This window comes from Rhinoraja longicauda, chromosome 30, assembly GCF_053455715.1.
Source record: "Rhinoraja longicauda isolate Sanriku21f chromosome 30, sRhiLon1.1, whole genome shotgun sequence".
Classification (NCBI taxonomy): Eukaryota; Metazoa; Chordata; class Chondrichthyes; order Rajiformes; family Arhynchobatidae; genus Rhinoraja; species Rhinoraja longicauda.
Window position 1 is genome coordinate 26,886,400 of NC_135982.1, and position 22,219 is coordinate 26,908,618.

Genomic DNA, 22,219 nt, shown 5'->3' on the forward strand with positions numbered 1-22,219 from the left:
AAATTCAAATCGAAGGTATCCAAAAAATGCTGGAGTAACTCAGCGGGTCAGGCAGCATCTCAGGAGAGAAGGAATGGGTGACGTTTCGGGTCGAGATTCCCAGTAACAATGTAAAGTGATTGCTACGTGACATCGTTGAAACAGCGCAGTAAGGACATGGAGTTGTGTCTGAGAATCTACAACCTCAATGATTTTGAGTCATAGAGTGATACAGTGTGGAAACAGGCCCTTCGGCCCAACTTGCCCACACTGGCCAACATGCCCCATCTACACTAGTCCCACCTGCAGGCATTTGGCCCATATCCCTCCAAACCTGTCCTATCCATGCACCTGTCTCATTACCTCTTAAACGTTGTGATAGTCCCTGCCTCAACTACATCCTCTTTTGTTACGCCATTCTTTTGTTATGCCACTCTTTGTGTGAAAAAGTTACTCCTCAGAGTCCTATTAAATTGAGTTGAGTATTAGGAGCAAAGAGGTCCTTCATAAGTTGTACAGGGCCCTAGTGAGACCGCACCTGGAGCACTGTGTGCAGCGTAGGTTTACTAGGTTAATTCCCGGAATGGCGGGACTATCATATGTTGAAAGACTGGAGCGACTAGGCTTGTTTTCACTGGAATTTAGAAGGATGAGAGGGGATCTTATCGAAACGTATAAGATTATTAAGGGGTTGGACACGTTAGAGGCAGGAAACATGTTCCCAATGTTGGGGGAGTCCAGAACCAGGGGCCACAGTTTAAGAATAAGGGGTAGGCCATTTAGAAGGGAGATGAGGAAAAACTTTTTCAGTCAGAGAGTTGTGAATCTGTGGAATTCTCTGCCTCAGAAGGCAGTGGAGGCCAATTTCCCTGAATGCACTCAAGAGAGAGCTAGATAGAGCGGAGTCAGGGGGTATGGGGAGAAGGCAGGAACGGGGTACTGATTGAGAATGATCAGCCATGATCACATTGAATGGTGGTGCTGGCTCGAAGGGCCGAATGGCCTACTCCTGCACCTATTGTCTATTGTCTATTGTCTAAATCTTCTCCCCTTCACCTTAGACCTGTGTCCTCTGGTCCTCGATTCCCCGACTCTGGGCAAGAGACTCTGCGCGTCTCATTATCCATTTCAGTGCAATATTAAATAGTCACACGAGGCGCAGTTTCAAAGGCGTCTCACCCAAGGACAATAAAGACGAATGTTTCTGGTAAATCGAATGGGAAGTCAACTTTGAACCTTGTCTTGAAAAGTGCGATGATGGTTTCTGCAGAGATGTAAAAATATATTAAACTTAGAATCGAGGAACACGGTAGCGCGGCGGTAGAGTTGCTGCCTTACAGCGAACGCAGCGCCGGAGACCCGGGTTCCATCCCGACTACGGGCGCCGTCTGTACGGAGTTTGTACGTTCTCCCCGTGACCTGCGTGGGTTTTCTCCGAGATCTTCGGTTTCCTCCCACACTCCAAAGACGTGCAGGTTTGTAGGTTAATTGGCTTGGTACAAATATAGAAATTGTCCCTAGTGTGTGTAGGATAGTGTTAGTGTGCGGGGATCGCTGGTCGGCGCGGACCCGGTGGGCCGAAGGGCCTGTTTCCGCGCCATATCTCTAAACTAAACAATATCCAGAGCCTTTGACAGCGCTGGGCCTGGACTCGCTGGGGTTCAGGAAGATGAGGGGGGACCTCATTGAAACTTACCGAATCGTGAGCGGCCTGGATAGAGCGGATGCGGAGAGGATGTTTCCACCAGTGGGAGAGTCGAGGACCAGAGGTCACAGCCTCAGAATAAAAGGATGTTCCTTTAGGAAGGAGATGAGGAGGAGTTTATCTAATCGGAGGGTGGTGAATCTGTGGAATTCTTTGCCGCAGAAGCCTGTGGAGGCCAAGTTAATGAATATTTTTAAGGCAGAGATAGATAGATTCTTGATTAGTACGGGTGTCAGGGGTTATGGGGAGAAGGCAGGAGAATGGGGTTAGGAGGGAGAGATAGATCAGCCACGATTGAATGGCGGAGTAGACTTGATGGGCCGAATGGCCTAATTCTGCTCCTATCACTTATGACCTGATGATTACTTCTACTGCAGTGAAGGTGGTGGAGGGTGTGGATGGGGGTAATGGAGGCAGCATTCACCTTGCTCGTTGTTGAACACAGAGAGAAGGCGGAACATGAAAGCGCCGCAGGTGGCAGCGAAGAATCCCCTCCAGTAGTTACGCACTGCAAAGTGAGACGACGTCACCTCCACACTGAACAGCACACCTGAGGGAACAACAGGTAGACGTCACACGGAGACACAGGTAGACCCCACACACAAACACAGGTAAACGCCACACACAAACACAGGTAAACCCCACACACAAACACAGGTAGACCCCACACACAAACACAGGTAGACCCCACACACAAACACAGGTAAACGTCACACAGAAACACAGGTAGACCCCACACACAAACACAAGTAGACCCCACACACAAACACAGTTAAGCCCCACACACAAACACAGGTAAACATTACACACAAACACAGATAAACGTCACACACAAGCACAGGTAAACGTCACATACAAACACAGGTAGACCCCACACACAAACACAGGTAGACCCCACACACAAACACAGGTAGACCCCACACACAAACACAGGTAAACGTCACACACAAACACAGGTAAACGTCACACACAAGCACACGTAAACATCACACAGAAACACAGGTAGACCCCACACACAAACACAGGTAAACGCCACACACAAACACAGGTAAACCCCACACACAAACACAAGTAGACCCCACACACAAACACAGGTAAACGTCACACGGAAACACAGGTAGACCCCACACACATGCACAGGTAGACATCACACACAAGCACAGGTAAACGTCACATACAAACACAGGTAAACCCCACACACAAACACAGGTAGACCCCACACAGAAACACAGGTAGACGTCACACACAAGCACAGGTAAACGTCACATACAAACACAGGTAGACCCCACACCTGAACACAGGTAGACGTCACACAGAAACACAGGTAGACGTCACACACAAGCACAGGTAAACATTACACACAAACACAGATAAACGTCACACACAAGCACAGGTAAACGTCACATACAAACACAGGTAAACCCCACACACAAACACAGGTAGACCCCACACAGAAACACAGGTAGACCCCACACACAAACACAGGTAGACCCCACACACAAACACAGGTAAACGTCACACACAAGCACACGTAAACATCACACAGAAACACAGGTAGACCCCACACACAAACACAGGTAGACCCCACACACAAACACAGGTAGACCCCACACACAAACACAGGTAGACCCCACACACAAACACAGGTAAACGTCACACACAAGCACACGTAAACATCACACAGAAACACAGGTAGACCCCACACACAAACACAGGTAGACCCCACACACAAACACAGGTAGACCCCACACACAAGCACAGGCAGACCCCACACACAAACACAGGATGTCACACACAAACACAGGTAGACCCCACACACAAACACAGGTAGACCCTACACACAAACACAGGTAGACCCCACACACAAACACAGGTAGACCCCACACACAAACACAGGTAGACCCCACACACAAACACAGGTAGACCCCACACACAAACACAGGTAGACCCCACACACAAACACAGGTAGACCCTACACACAAACACAGGTAGACGTCACACGGAAACCAGCATCTGTAGTTCCTTCCTACACATTGGAGGGTTTCGGCTGGGACACAGGACTGCAGAATGTGTTTAACTACAGAGCCTCAGTGATGGGACCAGGCTGTTGTTGGGCCGTGTGGGTGCAGCCCTCTGGTGGCTGCAGGTGGGAAGACAAAGAAGCAATGGCCTCCCACCCAGGACCTGCAGAACTTAGGGAAACAAACTGCAGATGCTGCTTTAAATCGAAGGGAGACACAAAGTGCTGGAGTAACTCAGCGGGTCAGGCAGCATCTCCGGAGAGAAGGAATGGGTGACGTTTCAGGTCGAGAAGGGTCTGAGGAAGGGTCTCGACCCCGAAACGTCACCCATTCCTTCTCTCCCGAGATGCTGCCTGACCCGCTGAGTTACCCCAGCATTGTGTGTCTACCTGCAGAAGCTTGTTCAGTTGCGTGTTGTTTACGATACGATACAATACCATACGATACCATACGATACCATACACAGATAAATGTGGATAAATGTGAGGTTATTCACTTTGGTGGCAAGAACAGGAAAGCAGAGTATTACCTGAATGGTGGCCAATTAGGAAAAGGGGAGATGCAACGTGACCTGGGTGTCATGGTGCACCAGTCATTGAAAGCAAGCGTGCAGGTGCAGCAGGCAGTGAAGAAAGCGAATGGTATGTTAGCATTCATAGCAAGAGGATTTGAGTATAGGAGCAGGGAGGTTCTGCTGCAGTTGTACAGGGCCTTGGTGAGACCGCACCTGGAGTATTGTGTGCAGTTTTGGTCTCCTAATCTGAAGAAAGACGTTCTTGCCTTAGAGGGAGTACAGAGAAGGTTCACCAGATTGATCCCTGGACTTTCATATGAAGAAAGACTGGATAGACTGGGCTTGTACTCGCTGGAATTTAGAAGACTGAGGGGGGATCTTATAGAAACATATAAAATTCTTAAGGGGTTGGAGAGGCTAGATGCGGGAAGATTGTTCCCGATGTTGGGGAAGTCCAGAACCAGGGGTCACAGCTTAAGGATAAGGGGGAAGTCTTTTAGGACCGAGATGAGAAAACATTTCTTCACACAGAGAGTGGTGAGTCTGTGGAATTCTCTGCCACAGAAGGTAGTTGAGGCCAGTTCATTGGCTATATGTAAGAGGGAGTTAGATGTGGCCCTTGTGGCTAAAGGGATCAGGGGGTATGGAGAGAAGGCAGGTACGGGATACTGAGTTGGATGATCAGCCATGATCATATTGAATGGCGGTGCGTACAGGCTCGAAGGGCCGAATGGCCTACTCCTGCACCTATTTTCTATGTTTCTATGTTTCTATGATACGATACGATAGAACCTTATTTATCCCAGGAGGGAAATTGGCCAGCCAAAAGTCATGAAACACAACAAGATGCATGGAACATGAAATTAAAGTAATTTAGTTTAGTTTAGAGATACAGCGCGGAGACCAGGCCCCATCGGCCGGCCGACCAGCGATCCCCGCACTCTAGCACTGTCGTACACACACTCTAGCACTGTGGTACACACACTCTAGCACTGTGGTACACACACTCTAGCACTGTCGTACACACACTCTAGCACTGTGGTACACACACTCTAGCACTGTCGTACACACACTCTAGCACTGTGGTACACACACTCTAGCACTGTGGTACACACACTCTAGCACTGTCGTACACACACTCTAGCACTGTGGTACACACACTCTAGCACTGTCGTACACACACTCTAGCACTGTCGTACACACACTCTAGCACTGTGGTACACACACTCTAGCACTGTCGTACACACACTCTAGCACTGTGGTACACACACTCTAGCACTGTCGTACACACACTCTAGCACTGTCGTACACACACTCTAGCACTGTCGTACACACACTCTAGCACTGTCGTTCACACACTCTAGCACTGTGGTACACACACTCTAGCACTGTCGTACACACACTCTAGCACTGTGGTACACACACTCTAGCACTGTGGTACACACACTCTAGCACTGTCGTACACACACTCTAGCACTGTCGTACACACACTCTAGCACTGTCGTTCACACACTCTAGCACTGTGGTACACACACTCTAGCACTGTCGTACACACACTCTAGCACTGTCGTACACACACTCTAGCACTGTGGTACACACACTCTAGCACTGTCGTACACACACTCGGGACAATTCACCATTTATTTTCACCAAAGACAATTAACCTACAAACCCGCACGTCTTTGGAGTGTGGGAGGAAACCAGAGCGCCCGGAGAAAACCCACGCAGGTCACGGGGAGAACGTACAAACTCCGTACAGACAGCACCCGCACCCGGGTCTCTGGCGCTATGAGGCAGCAACTCTACCGCTGCGCCACCGCACCGCCCTAATTTGAATGATCTCCATCTAAACTATATTTTGCCACTCTGTACCTAGGGTGGTGCAGCGGTAGAGTTGCTGCCTCATAGCGCCAGATTCCTTGGTTCGATCCTGACTACGGGTGCTGCACTGTAAGGAGTTTGTACGTTCTCCCCGTGACCTGCGTGGGTTTTCTCCGAGATCTTCGGTTTCCTCCCACACTCCAAAGACGTGCGGGTCTGTAGGTTAATTGGCACCAGTAAAATTGTCCCTTGTGTGTGTAGGATGGTGCTAGTTTACGGGGCGTTCTCTGGTCGGTGCGGGCTCGGGGGGGCCACAGGGCCTGTTTCCACGCTGTATCTCTACGTAAAAGCAAACTATGTCGGAAGGAACTGCAGATGTTGGTTTAAGCCAAAGAAAGACACTAATGCTGGAGTAACTCAGCGGGACAGGCAGCATCTCTGGAGAGAAGGAACGGGGACGTTTCGGGTCGACACCCGTCTTCAGACTCTAAGAGTTGGCCTCCTTTGTGCTGTGGCCGTCATTGCTGCTGGAATACTGCCCACCTTGCCTCCACCGTGAGTGGGAATCGCCTCTGGTTACCGCCAGCTCTCACCGGGCCGGCTACTCACCGCTGATGGGGGCGCCGAAACAACTGGCCACGCCCACCGCCGCGGCCGCCACCAGCATCTCGTAGCGCTTGCTCTTGTTCTGCGGGGAAGGAAAACACATCGTGGACGCAGCCCAGACCATCGCACAAACCAACCTCCCTTCCACCGACTCCATCCACACCTCACGCTGCCTCGGCAAGGCCAGCAGCCCAGACCATCACGCACGCACAAACAAACCAACCTCCCTTCCACCGACTCCATCCACACCTCACGCTGCCTCGGCAAGGCCAGCAGCCCAGACCATCACGCACGCACAAACAAACCAACCTCCCATCCACCGACTCCATCTACGCCTCACGCTCACCTGGAATTTAGAAGGACGAGAGGGGATCTTATCGAAACATATAAAATCATTAAGGGGTTGGACACGTTAGAGGCAGGAAACATGTTCCCAATGTTGGGGGAGTCCAGAACAAGGGGCCACAGTTTAAGAATAAGGGGTAGGCCATTTAGAACAGAGATGAGGAAAAACTTTTTCAGTCAGAGAGTTGTGAATCTGTTGAATTCTCTGCCTCAGAAGGCAGTGGAGGCCAATTCTCTGAATGCATTCAAGAGAGAGCTGGATAGAGCTCTTAAGGATAGCGGAGTCAGGGGATATGGGGAGAAGGCAGGAACGGGGTACTGATTGAGAATGATCAGCCATGATCACATTGAATGGCGGTGCTGGCTCGAAGGGCCGAATGGCCTCCTCCTGCACCTATTGTCTATTGTCTATTGTCTATCAGCAAGGCCAGCAGCATCATCAAGGACCAGTCTCACCCCGGTCATTCCCTCTTCTACCCTCTCCCATCGGGCAAGAGGTACAGAAGTGTGAAAACGCACACCTCCAGATTCAGGGACAGTTTCTTCCCGGCTGTTATCAGGCAACTGAACCATCCTACCACAACTAGAGAGCAGTGATGAACTACTATCTACCTCAAATTGGTGACCCTCGGACTATCTTTGATCGGACTTTACTGGCTTTCCCTCGCACTAAACGTTATTCCCTGTATCCTGTATCTGTCCACTGTGGACGACTCGATTGTAATCATGTATTGTCTTTCCGCTGACTGGTTAGCGCGCAACAAATGCTTTTCACTGTACCTCGGTACACGTGACAATAAACTAATCTCAAAGCACTTGCTGGACTGGGCTTCGATCAGAGGCAGAGCAAATGTATCGTGAGTCCGCCCGTTCGCAGTTCCATGCAGGCACAGCAAAGGCATCATGGGAAGGGTGTGGCGACTTGGAGATGGAGCTGGGGAGGTTCACTGGAAAGATGCCCAGATTGGGCGTACGTTAGCCACAGGGAGAGGCTGCCCAGACCTGGATTGTTTTCTGTGGAATGTAAAAAGGTTGAGAGGGAAACCTGATAGAGTTATACAAAATGAAGAGAGGCATTGATAGGGTAGACAGTCAGAACCTTTTTCCCAGGAATGGGAGATATGAACGACTAGAGGACACAGCTTTAAGGTGAGAGGGGCAAGGTTCAAAGGAGACGTGTGGGGCATTTTTTTACACAGGTGGGGGCCTGGAACGCGCTGCCAGGGGTGGCGGTGGAGGCAAATACGATAGTGGCGTTTATGAGATGTTTGGATGGGCGTGTGGATGGGCAGGGAGTGGGGGGATATGGATCACGTGCAGGCAGGGGAGATTAGCTTACCTTGGCACCAGCGGTCACCCGCTCACACCAGTTCCCCATGATCCCACTTTCCCATCCCCTCCCTACACACTAGAGGCCTGTTTACAAGAGGGCCCATTAACCTGCAAACCCGCACGTCTTTGGGATGCGGGAGGAAACCGGAGCACCCGGAGAAAACCCACGAGGTCGCAGGGAGAACGTGCAAACTCCACACAGACAGCAGCCGAGGTCGGGATCGAACCCGGGTCTGCGGCACTGTGAGGCAGCGGCTCTACCCGCTGCACCACCGTCTCCCTCAGAGATCGACAGTCCTTTGCCACGAGTGATTTTTGTACGTTATTTGTTACCCCACCGAATGAATGAATGAATGAATGAATGAATGAATAAATGAATGAATAAATGAATGAATGAATAAATTAATGAATGAATAAATGAATGAATAAATGAATGAATGAATAAATTAATGAATAAATTAATGAATAAATGATGAATGAATAAATTAATGAATAAATGAATGAATGATGAATGAATGAATACAGGGACTCCACAGGTTACGATGCTTCGACTTGCGATAGTTCGACTGTGCGACGGTGCAGACGGCAGTGACCCGTAGCGAGCCGCCGCTCGCTTCCGGCCACGTGATCGCGCGTTTTCAATGCATCTCGACCTACGATACTTTCCGTTTCCGATGGGTTTCTCAGAACGGAACCCCACCGGGAGTTGAGGAACACCTCACTTTATTGTCACGTGTTACAGGTCACAGTGAGATTCTTTGTTTTGCATGCCCAAGGTATGCCAAGAGTCGCCACCTAAAGGGCGCCGACAATGTTCCACACTATCCCACTCCCCAGGTCCTCCATTGTTAATGTCCATGGGTTTTACGTCTATCTGATGCACAAAGTTAGACTTCCCCACTTTGCCCGCTCACTAAATCAGAGAACCAGTGAGAGTATGTACTGTAGTTTAATGATCCATACATGTAACATGTAACAGAGGATCTGACACGGACAACACACATTGCCGCACTGGTGAGTAAGGCAAGGCAGCGCCTTTACCACCTCAGACAGTTGAGGAAATTCAGAGTCTCTCTGAGGATCCTTCAGTGCCTCTACTCTGGGGCTGTAGAAAGCATCTTGCCGGGAACATCACAATCTGGTTTGGGAACAGCTCTGCCCGGGACAGGAAGGCTCTGCGGAGAGTAGTGCTTTCGGCTGAACGCACCATGGGAACTACACTCGCCCCCCTGCAGGACCTATACATCAGGAGGTGCAGATCCAGAGCCAGCAACATTATGGGGGACCCCTACCACCCCAACAACGGACTGTTCCAGCTGCTACGGTCAGGCAAACGCCTCCGCTGTCACGCTGTGAAAACAGAGAGGATGAGACGGAGTTTCTTCCCACAGGCCATCAGGACTGTTAACTCTCATATCACCAGGGACTCATTTAATTTACTGTATTAATTTATTTTTTGTGTTAATAATTTTTGTTCTATTGTGTTTTGTAGTTTAGCACAATCCGCAGGCGTGGCCACTTTCATTTCACTGCACATCTTGTATATATGTATGTGACAAATAAACTGGACGTGACTTGACTTGACTTGACCCCCCCCCCCCCTCCTCCTACCTCATAATCCCTGGTGACTGTAGTTCGAATCCCTCCAAGGTAGGTGGCGATCATGCTGGAGATGTGGACAAAGGGCCCCTGTAGGTGAGAAATGTCACACTTAGTCTAAAGCACTCAGTGGGTTGAGGGCTGGGAACTCTGGCTCCCCCTCCACACCCGCTGCCTGACCTGCTGGGCCTTTGCAGATTCTGCCTTATTTTTCTATTTTAGTTTTCCAGCATCTCGTAGGGGATTTAAAAAAAACGAAATATCCATTGTGAGATTCAGGAGCCACCGATTGCTTCACCTCGACGAGTTGCAACGAGGTCCCCCCTCAACTCTCTAAACTCCAGCGAGTACAGGCCCAGTGCCGACAAACGCTCGTCTTACATTAGCCCACTCATCCCTGGGATCGTTCTCGCAAACCTCCTCTGGACCCTCTCCAGAGCCGGCACGTCCTCCCTCAGATGTGGGGCCCAATATCTGCTCACAGTGTGAAGGCGATGGACTGGTGACGGTCTGGGTCGGGACCCTTCTTCAGAAGCAAAACATTGCCTGTTCATTCCCTCCACAGACGCTGCCTGACACATGCACACACAACAAGTGAAGTTTCTATTTGCTTTTGCTTCTTTTTCCAGCTGATTTTTCCTCCTCTTGGATCTTCGTTGCTCTAATGACCCCCTCTCTAGTCAGTCATACCAAATAGGAACACAGCTACCAGGCTTGGAGGGCATCTACAACACACAATGCCTCAGAAAAGCCACCAGCATCCACAAAGACTCTTCACACCCCTGCAACAGTCTGTTCGAACTTCTACCATCGGGCAGACGATACAAGGCCTTCTACGCCCGCACCTCCAGACTCAGGAACAGCTTCATCCCCAGGGCCATAGCTGCTATGAACCGGTCCTGCTGAGCCGGATGGTCACATCGCACAGTGAACCGGCACAGATCTACTTGCACTTTATTCTGTTTTAAAACTGTTACAATTTGTTTCATTGGGTTGTTTAAATTAATACTGACTAGCTAATTAATTTATTGCATCATATGGGAGGCGCATTCCCAATCTCGTTGTACCCCTGTACAATGACAATAAAGATATATTGTATTGTATTGTATTGTAGAGGGCACAGCCTCAGAATTAAAGGACGTTCCTTTAGGAAGGAGATGAGGAGGAATTTCTTCAGTCAGAGGGTGGTGAATCTGTACAATTCTTTGCCACAGATGGTTGCGGAGGCCACAAGTCAGTGGGTATTTTTATGCCAGAGATTGATAGATTCTTGATTAGTGCGGGTGTCAGAGGTTATGGGGAGAAGGCAGGAGAATGGGGTTGAGAGGGAGAGAGAGATCAGCCGTGGTTGAATGGTGGACTCAACAACCAAAAGTCTCCTTTTGCTTTGGTATTTTATTTCATTCTTCGCATGTTTGAACTATAATGTTTTCTTCTGAATGTTTTAATGTTTTATGCTTTATTCTTAATTGTTTATTGTATGTTTGTGTTGTTACTTGTGAGCGGAGCACCAAGGCACATTCCTTGTATGTGTACATACTTGGCCAATAAAACTTATTCAATTCAATTCAATTCAATTCAATTCAGAGCAGACCTGATGGGCCGAATGGCCTAATCCTGCTCCTATCCCTTGTGACCTTATTCCTACCCTCCCTAAAAGAACCTCCTTTAATTCTGAGGCTGTGCCCTCTAGTCCTAGACTCTCCCACTAGTGGAAACATCCTCTCCACATCCACCCTATCCAGGCCGCTCACCTTTCGGAATAACAGAGGAGAGGGAGGGGTGTAGGAAAATAACTGCAGATGCCGGTACAAATTGAAGGTATCACAAAATGCCGGAGTTACTCAGCGGGACAGGCAGCATCTCGGGAGAGAAGGAATGGGTGACGTTTCGGGTCGAGACCCTTCTTCAGACTGAGGAGAGAGAGGTCATTGGAGCAACGAGAATCCAAGAGGAGGAAAAATCAGCTGGAAAAAGAAGCACAAACAAATAGAAACTTCACTTGTCGTGCGTGCATGTGTCAGGCAGCGTCTGTGGAGGGAATGAACAGGCGACGTTTTGCTTCTGAAGAAGGGTCCCGTCCCGGACCGTCACCAGTCCATCGCCTTCACGTCGCCGGGTTGGTCCTGACTTTATCTCCGGCCCGCTGGTCCTCATCTCCCCCGATGGCCTGCACTTCCACCTGCCGTTCCCCAGCACGGAACAGGAGTGAGGGGCCTTCTACAACACGGTGGTTGCATCGGCCATCTTGTATGGAGTGGTCTGCTGGAGCAGCAGCATCTTAGCGGATGGAGAGGAGACGGTTGCCCACCTCGTCACAGAGTGTGGATTTGCCAAGAGAGTCTGGAGAGGTCTGCAGGGGTCCCTGTCACAATTTATTCTGAGCAGCTCCGTCACAGAGGACCCTGTGATCTATGGACTGTTCCCAGGGATGCATTCGGAGACTGACATCGAGTGCTGCTGGAAGGTCATCAACTCGGTGAAAGACGCTCTTTGGTCTGCCCGAGCTTTGTTGACCTCCCAGCGGAGCGAGCTGTCCGTCGGGGTATGTTGCTGACTGGGCCCGCTGCAGACTGCAGGAGTACGTGCTGAGGGACGCACTGAAGCTTGGTGCAGCCAACGCCAAGGCCCTGTGGGGGAGGACCACAGTCTAGGGTCCTTCCACCGCTGGACATGGGGGGCAGGGTGTTGTGGAGACGACCCTCCAAATAAGGGATACTGCGTTAATTTGGCTAATAAATATCTGCATTGAATGTGTAACCTCCGGGAATGTCGGAGGGAGTTTCTGAAAAGAAAATGTTTTTGTAAATATTTATTACTGGAATAAAGTATTTTTTGATATAACAAAAAAAAAGGAGGGGAAGAGACTGGGCGAGCTGGTCGGGAAGGCCAGCTCTGTCCTGGGGTTGTCCCCCTCGACTCAGTGCAGGCGGTGGGACAGAGGAGGATGATGGCAAAGCTAACATGGATGACTTGGATGAAGGGATTAAAAGCACCATTAGCAAATTTGCAGATGACACAAAGCTGGGTGGCAGTGTGAGCTGTGAGGGAAGATGCTATGAGGTTGCAGGGTGACTTGGACAGGTTGTGTGAGTGGGCGGATGCATGGCAGATGCAGTTTAATGTGGATAAATGTGAGGTTATCCACTTTGGTGCTAAGAATAGGAAGGCAGATTATTATCTGAATGGTGTCAAGTTAGGAAAAGGGGACGTAGACGTGATCTGGGTGTCCTAGTGCATCAGTCACTGAAAGGAAGCATGCAGGTACAGCAGGCAGTGAAGAAAGCCAATGGAATGTTGGCCTTCATAACAAGAGGAGTTGAGTATAGGAGCAAAGAGGTCCTTCTGCATTTGTACAGCGCCCCAGTGAGACCGCACCTGGAGTACTGTGTGCAGTTTTGGTCTCCAAATTTGAGGAAGGATATTCTTGCTATTGAGGGCGTGCAGTGTTGGTTTACTAGGTTAATTCCCGGAATGGCGGGACTGTCATATGTTGAAAGACTGGAGCGACTAGGCTTGTATACACTGGAATTTAGAAGGATGAGAGGGGATCTTATCGAAACATATAAGATTATTAAGGGATTGGACACATTAGAGGCAGGGAACATGTTTCCAATGTTGGGGGAGTCCAGAACAAGGGGCCACAGTTTAAGAATAAGGGGTAGGCCATTTAGAACGGAGATGAGGAAAAACCTTTTCAGTCAGAGAGTTGTAAATCTGTGGAATTCTCTGCCTCAGAAGGCAGTGGTGGCCAGTTCTCTGAATGCATTCAAGAGAGAGCTGGATAGAGCTCTTAAGGATAGCGGAGTCAGGGGGTATGGGGAGAAGGCAGGAACGGGGTACTGATTGAGAATGATCAGCCATGATCACATTGAATGGCGGTGCTGGCTGGAAGGGCCGAATGGCCTCCTCCTGCACCTATTGTCTATCGCCTATCGCTGCTGGACAACGACTCCCACCCCATGCAGGACACTGTCACTGCACATGAGTAGCTCCTTCAGTGACAGACTCCGTCGCTCCAAGTGCGTGGAGGAGAGATTATAGGAGGCCCTTCCTTCCCGCTGCCGTGAGACTGCACAACCAGCACTGCTCCCACCAGACGAGTCAACAGTAACAGCTACAGGAATACAATTCATCCTTGTCTTTGCTTTTATTTATTTATAATGATGAATGCTCTCTTGCTATCCACTTTGCTGCCGTAACACTGTAAAAATGTCCCCCGGTGTGCGACGAATGAAGGCATGTATCATTATTATAACGCTTACCACTTTCCCCAGGAAGATGGTGCTGCCGGCAGCCAGGGAGCAGGTCAGGCCCACCACCTTGGCCGCAAAGGTCTTCATGGTGAGGTATTCCTCCAGCAGCACTCCGGTCAGGATGGTCTTCAGCTCAGGAATGCCGGAACCTAGAGGCGAGATCGGTGTCCGTCTTAGATTTAGATTTAGATTTAGAGATATAGCGCGGAAACCGGCCCTTCGGCCCACCGAGCCCGCGCCGCCCAGCGATCCCCGCGCACTAACACTATCCCACACACACGAGGGACAATTTTTAAATGTTTTTTTACACACATTTGCCCAGCCAATTAACCTACATACCCGCACGTCTTTGGAGTGTGGGAGGAAACCGAAGATCTCGGAGAAAACCCACGCGGGTCACGGGGAGAACGTACAAACTCCGTACAGACGGCGCCCATAGTCGGGATCGAACCCGTGTCTCCGGCGCTGACATTCGCTGTAAGGCAGCAACTCTACCGTTGCACCACCGTGCCACCATTTTGAATACGGGACAAAGGGCGATGTCACCGCCCCCCCACGCAACCTCACCCAGCCAGCGGCCACGTGCTCCCGCTCCACCAATGGCAGAAGCCATTGGTGGAGCGGGAGCACGTGGCCGCTGGCTGGGTGAGGTCGCGTGGGGCGCGGGGCGGTGACGTCGCCCTTTGTCCCTTATTGGGAGTGAGGAAGTTGGCAACCCTACTAAAGGGTGGTCCCGCACGAGGCAAACTAATGTAGCCCAAAATACGGGATGTCCCGGCTAACGCGGAACGGTTGGCGACCCTAGTCCGTCTGCAGATGGAGTCATAGAGTGAAACAGCGTGGAAACCGGTCCTTCGGCCCAACTCAGGGAGACTGGCCCGTGCAATAGACTGGGCTCCTCTCTGCAATGGTCTTGGACTGCTTCTGGTCTTGCGAACGGCCCTGTGATACCTACATCTTGTGCAGGAAGGAACTGCAGATGCTGGTTTACACCGGAGATAGACTCAAAATGCTGGAGTAACTCAGCGGCTCAGGCAGCATCTCTGGAGAGAAGGAATGGGTGACGTTTCGGGTCTCTGAAGAGGGGTCTCGACCCGAAACGTCGCCCATTCCTTCTCTCCAGAGATGCTGCCTGTCCCGCTGAGTTACTCCAGAACCTTGTGTCTGCCTGTGTTAGGAAAATAACTGCAGATGCTGGGTAGGGATCGAAGGTATCGCAAAATGCTGGAGTAACTCAGCGGGTCAGGCAGCATCTCTGGAGAGAAGGAACGGGCGCTTCTGAAGAAGGGCCTCGACCCGAAACGTCACCCATTCCTTCTCTCCGGAGATGCTGCCTGTCCCGCGCTGAGTTGCTCCAGCATTTTGTATCTGCCTGTGTTAAATCAGTTGGACACAAGAGGGAGTTGGGTTCAAAGAAATGGGGGAATCTGAGGTGATTATTCCATCCCTCATCCTGACCAGTGAGATGGTGACTGCTCTGTCTCCCAACCATGTCCCAGGTATCAATGGCCAACACATACCTCAGCTTTAAACGGAACTACTGGCTGGCCATCAGTTATCACACAGCCTACAACCCAGCAGTGTGAATAGTGAGAAGACATACGTTTTCATAATGACTTATTCTTAATGTTTCAATGTTTTATGCTTTATTCTTAATTGTTTACTGTACGGCCGTGATGTTACTTGCGAGCGGAGCACCGAGGCACATTCCTTGTGTGTGCACATACTTGGCCAATAAAATGTATTCAATTCAATTCAATTCAATTCAGTCTGAAGAAGGGTCTCGACCCGAAACGTCACCCATCCCGTCTCTCCAGAGACCCTGCCTGTCCCGCTGAGTTGCTCCAGCACTTTGCGTCTATCTTCGGTTTGAATATTGACTTCTCTAACTTCAAGTGACCCTCTCTCTCCGTCCCTCCCCCACCCTAGTTCTCCGACTAGTTTCGCTGTCCTCCTGATCAATTCTACTCATTGTCCACCTCGTTGCCCTCAGCTAACAATGATCAATTCTACAGTTCCTTGACCATCGTCTGCTTTGATCTGTCGTTTTCACGCCGTGCCCCTCCATATCTCTAGACTCCCTCTCCCCTGACTCTCAGTCAGAAGGAGGGTCTCGACCGTTCCTTCCCTCCAGAGGTGCTGCCTGACCCGCTGGGTTGCTCCAGCACTTTGTGTCTGTTCATTAGTTGTTGCCCTAGTACAGGTATTTAGAAACAAAGAAAAATAGGTGCAGGAGGAGGCCATTCGGCCCTTCGAGCCAGCACCACCATTCAATATGATCATGGCTGATCATCCAGCTCAGTAACCTGTACCTGCCTTCTCTCCATACCCCCTGATCCCTTTAGCCACAAGGGCCACATCTAACTTCCTCTTGAATATAGCCAATGAACTGGCCTCAACTACCTTCTGTGGCAGAGAATTCCACAGACTCACCACTCTCTGTGTGAAGAAATGTTTTCTCATCTCGGTCCTAAAAGACTTCCCCCTTATCCTTAAGCTGTGACCCCTGGTTCTGGACTTCCCCAACATCGGGAACAATCTTCCCGCATCTAGCCTCTCCAACCCCTTAAGAATTTTATATGTTTCAATAAGATCCCCCCTCAGTCTTCTAAATTCCAGCGAGTACAAGCCTAGTCTATCCAGTCTTTCTTCGTATGAAAGTCCTGCCATCCCAGGGATCAATCTGGTGAACCTTCTCTGTACTAATTGGATGGCTGATCATCCAAAATCAGTACCCTGTTCCTGCTTTCACCCCATATCCCTTGATTCCATTAGCCCTACGAGCTAAATCTAACTCTCTCTTGAAAACATCCAGTGAATTGGCCGCCACTGCCTTCTGTGGCAGAGAATTCCAAAGATTCACAACTCTCTGGGTGAAAAAGTTTTTCCTCACCTCAGTCCTAAGTGGCCGACCCCTTATTCTTAAACTGCGACCCCTGGTTCTGGACTCCCCCAACATGGGGAACATTTTTCCTGCATCTAGCCTGTCCAACCCTCTAAGAATTTTACATGTTTCTATAAGATCCTCTCTCATCCTTCTAAATTCCAGCGAATAAAAGCCCAGTCGACCCATTCTTTCATCATAGGTCAGTCCCGCTGTCCCGGGAATTAACCTGGTGAACCTACGCTGCACTCCCTCAATGGCAAGAATGTCCTTCCTCAAAGTTTTTCCTCATCTCGGTCCTAAATGGCCGACCCCTTATACTTAAACACCGACGCCTGGTTCTGGACTCCCCCAACATGGGGAACATTTTCCCTGCATCTAGCCTATCCAATCCATTAAGGATTTCATGTGTTTCTATCAGATTCAGAGTCTTCATTGCTTCCTGGTGGACCGCCAGCTTCTGAGCCAATATTTCCATGATCGTCAGTGGTCACTATTTAATCTCTCGTGAGGCACCTCATCGAATGCCTTCTGGAGACTCATCGAAATAAATGTTCCACTGAGTAATGGATCAGACATCTTTCCAAAAGATTCAAACAGCTTTGACCCGCCTGACTTTCCAGTTCCGAATCTGCACTGACGCCGATCAAATGGGCATGTTCTCAGTGTCCAGGCAGCCCATCTTGGAAAAGACAGCGGTAATTGTCCGATCGAAAGGACTGGACGAGCTAGATGCAGGAAAAATGTTCCCAATGTTGGGGGAGTCCAGAACCAGGGGCCACACAGTCTAAGAATAAAGGGGAGGCCATTTAAAACTGAGGATTGAAAAAACTTTTTTTTACCCAGAGAGTTGTGGATTTGTGGAACTCTCTGCCACAGAGGGCAGTGGAGGCCAATTCACTGGATGAATTTAAAAGAGAGCTAGATAGAGCTCTAGGGGCTAGTGGGATCAAAGGATATGGGGAGAAGGCAGGCACGGGTTACTGATTGTGGATGATCAGCCATGATCACAATGAATGGCGATGTTGGCTCAAAGGGCCAAATGGCCTCCTCCTGCACCTATTTTCTATGTTTCTGTGATATATGTTCATTAGCTCAGAAGTGATAGGAGTAGAATTAGGCCATTCGGCCCATCAAGTCTACTCCACCATTCAATCATGGCTGATCTATCTCTCCCTCTCAATCCCATTCTCCCACCTTCTCCCCATAACCCCTGACACCCGCACTAATCAAGAACCTTTGCCTTAAAAATATCCATCAACTTGGCCTCCACAGCCTTCTGTGGCAAAGAATTCCACAGATTCACCACCCTCTGACTAAAGAAATTCCTCCTCATCTCCTTCCTAAAGGAACATACTTTTATTCTGAGGCCGTGCCCTCTGGTCCAAGACTCTCCAACTAGTGGAAACATCCTCTCCACTTCCACTCTATCCAGGCCGCTCACTATTCGGTAAGTTTCAATGAGGTCCCCCCCTCATCCTTCTAAACTAACAGTTTCTTCCCAGCTGTTGTCAGGCATCTGAACCATCCTCCCACAACCGGAGAGCTGTCCTGAGCTACCATCTCCCTCACTGGAGACCCTCAGACTATCCTGGATCGGCCTTTACTGGCCTTTACCTTGCGCTAAATGTTATTCCCTTATCATGTATCAGTACACTGTGGACGGCTCGATTGTAATCATATCTTGTCTTTCCGCTGACTGGTTAGCACGCAGCTTTTCACTGTACCTCGGTACACGTGACAATAAACTAAACTCCAACTCCGTACAGACAGTGCCCGTAGTCAGGATCGAACCTGGATCTCTGGCGCTGTGAGGCATCGGCACTACCCGCTGTGCCACCGAGCCGCCCCTTATGACACGCCTCGTCTCTTAGTTCCTAAAGCCCAGGTGTTATGTGAATTGTTCACAAGTACACTGAAGGCAGTAACATCGGAACTACTTCTCAGAACAGCCCAGCTAATTAGTGTACATGCTTGTCAGCGGATCACCACTCCAGTTTTCTCAGCCGCTCGACGCTCTGAAACCGTGTGGAATTTGTGGGTGGGATTACAAAATGTCAGCCTGTGTGACTGTGCGTTTCAACCTCCACTTCACATGGGAACTGTCTTTGCAGAAGACAAGAGTGGGCAGCTGGGTTTAGTGGCGTGTCTCACAGTATCAGCGACGATCCCGACTACGGGCGCTGTCTGTACGGAGTTTGTACGTTCCCCCCCCTGACCTGCGCGGGTTTTCTCCGAGATCTCCGGTTTTCCTCCCACACTCCAAAGGCGTGCGGGTTTGTAGATTAATTGGCTTGGTATAAATGTAAATTGTTCCTAGTGTGTGTGTGTGTAGGATAGTGTTAATGTGCGGGGATCGCTGGTCAGTGTGGACTCGGTGGGCCAAAGGGCCTGTTTCCGCGCTGTATTTGTGGAATTCTCTGCCACAGAGGGCAGTGGAGGCCAATTCACTGGATGAATTTAAAAGAGAGTTAGATAGAGCTCTAGGGGCTAGTGGAATCAAGGGATATGGGGAGAAGGCAGGCACGGGTTACTGATTGTGGATGATCAGCCATGATCGCAATGAATGGCGGTGCTGGCTCGAAGGGCCAAATGGCCTCGTCCTGCATCTATTTGCTATGTTTTCCATGTTTCTATGTATCTCTAAACTAAACTAGACTAAACTATCAGAGCGAGGCAGATTGAGTGTGTCTCTGCGATTATACATGAACTGTCTGCAGGTGTCAGGGGGTTACGGGGAGAAGGCAGGAGAATGGGGTTAGGAGGGAGAGATAGATCAGCCGTGATTGAATGGCGGAGTGGACTTGATGGGCCGAATGGCCTCAATCTGTTGCGATTCCTTCTGCCCTTGTGACTGACCTCCTGACTGTGGTGACACACACTGGGAAAAGCCGGTGGAGAAGGTGGTCAATGTGACCGCGTACACGATCCAGGACATGTACTGGAGCAGGCCGTTCCCGTCCAGCTTCTCGTAGAGCCACCGGTGAGCTGCAGAGACACAAGTCGCGCCACCAGTCAACTCAAGAACAAAGCAACGTACCACTTGAGATTCGAGAGCCCAAGAGTCGAGTCAGGAGTCAGTGGGTAGTGCTGCTGCCTCACGGCGCCACAGGCCCGGGTTCCATCCTGACCGCCTGCGCGGTGCATTCTGTACGGAGTTTGCACGTTCTCCCCGCGACCGCGTGGGTTTTCTCCGGGTCACAGAGTGATACAGCACGGAAACAGGCCCTTCGGCCCAACTTGCCCTCACTGTCCAACATTCCCCATCTACACTAGTCCCACCTGCCCGCGTTTGGCCCATATCCCTCCAAACCTGCCCTGTCCATGTACCTGTCTAACTGTTTCTTACACGTTGTGATTGTCCCAACCTCATCTTCCTCCTCTGGCAGCTCGTTCCATACACCCACCACCCTCTGTGTGAAAAAGTCACCCCTCAGATTCCTATTAAATCTTTTTCCCTTCGCCTTAAACCCATGTCCTCTGGTCCTCGATTCCCCTACTCTGGGCAAGAGACTGTGCGTGTATCCGATCTATTCCTCGAGTCCTGGCAACATCCTTGTGAATCTTCTCTGTAAACCTTTCCAGCTTGACAACATCTTTCCTAACAACATGGTGCTCCGCTTTCCCCCCACATTTCAAAGACCTGCAGGTTTGTAGGTTAATTGGCTTTGGTAAACATTGTAAATTGCGCACAGCGTGTCAGACCGCATTAGTCTACAGGATGATCGCTAGTCGGCACGGACATGCTGGGCCGAAGGGCCTTTTTCCACACTGTCTCTGTAAACTAAAGTGTTTGACTGCCATATGAACCGACAACGAAACGATGAAAAATGTACTTGCTGCAGCTTAATAGGCCTGTGAACACAATATCCATCGATGAAATATAATGCACAAAACACAATTAATAAACCCCAATAGCATTGTCAAAAATGCCCAAAGTCTGTGCAAACAAAGGTAGTTCATAGTTCATAGTTGAGGTTAGTGTTGTGTGGTGTTCAAGATAGGGGTTACCAACTTCCTCACTCCCAAATAAGGGACAAAAGGTGACGTCACCGCCCCGTGCCCCACGTGACCTCTTCAGCTAGTGGGCACGTGCTCCCGCTCCACCAATGGCGGCCGCCGGGGCCGGGAGGCGGGTTGCTACGCAACCTCCGTCAGACGGTGCCCGGACCTCCGGGCCTATAGTGTACAGGCCTACAGAGGCCCCCAGGCCTACAGTGTCCGGGCCTACAGTGTCCGGGCTTACAGAGTCAGTGCCTACAGTGTCATGGGCTAAAGTGTCCGGGCCTACAGTGTCCGGGCCTACACCAACCCCCAGGCCTACAGCAGCCCCTGGGCCTACAGTGTCAGGGCCTACGTCGTCTGGGCCTACAGTGTCCGGGCCTACAGTGTCTGGGCCTACAGTGTCGTGGCCTACAGTGTCTGGGCCTACAGTGTCCGGGCCTACAGTGTCAGGGCCTACAGCGGCCCCCGGGCCTAATACGGGACAAGGGCGGTCCCGTACGGGACAAACCAATTTAGCTCAATATACGGGATGTCCCGGCTAATACGGGACAGTTGGCAACCTTACTTATAGCTCTAAGCTATTCTTGAACCTGGTGGTCATGTTTTCAGACATCTTCTTCACGATGGCAGGAGTGAAGAGAGAGCGTGGCCAGGGTGGTGCAGGGGTTTGGTTAAGATTACAAGTTCAAATCGCATGTTTGCTCAGTAACGCTCCACTAACCAAGCTGTTTTCTGTGCCTGCTGTGGATGTTAATGGGCTGTTTTTAAAATCAGTAGCTGAGAGAAATAACCTCTGGCTCGGATCACTAATTCCCCATTAATCTCGCACTTCAAATGGATGCATAAAAGTCAACTGCCCGGACGGCCTGGTGGAATGCACAAGTATCTGCTGTACTTGGAAGAAATGCTGGTGAACTATTAATGTTCAAAGGTTCAAGGACAGGACAAGGGCAGAAAGTAATGGTGGAAAATGGAACACAAGTCTTGAATATTTACCCAACATGCATTCATTGAGGTCAGTTCAATTATGTTGTTTGAATTTAGTTTAGTTTGGTTTAGAGATACAGGGCAGAAACAGGCCCTTCGGCCCACCGGGTCCGTGCTGTCCAGTGATCCACACACACTAACACTACCCTACACACACACTAGGCT

At 50.1% G+C, this 22,219-nt stretch overlaps 1 protein-coding gene across 1 annotated transcript in view; it reads right to left on the reverse strand.

Moving 5' to 3' along the window:
- clcnk (chloride channel K) overlaps positions 1-22,219 on the reverse strand; it is a 49,779-nt gene that overhangs the window by 19,894 nt on the left and 7,666 nt on the right. The window contains exons 3-8 of the mRNA XM_078425050.1: positions 19,922-20,050; positions 14,188-14,327; positions 9,935-10,012; positions 6,650-6,728; positions 2,109-2,234; positions 1,159-1,243 (exon numbers count right to left, since the gene is read on the reverse strand). Coding sequence (XP_078281176.1) covers positions 1,159-1,243; positions 2,109-2,234; positions 6,650-6,728; positions 9,935-10,012; positions 14,188-14,327; positions 19,922-20,050 — 637 coding nt within the window. The remainder of the gene's footprint in view (positions 1-1,158; positions 1,244-2,108; positions 2,235-6,649; positions 6,729-9,934; positions 10,013-14,187; positions 14,328-19,921; positions 20,051-22,219) is intronic.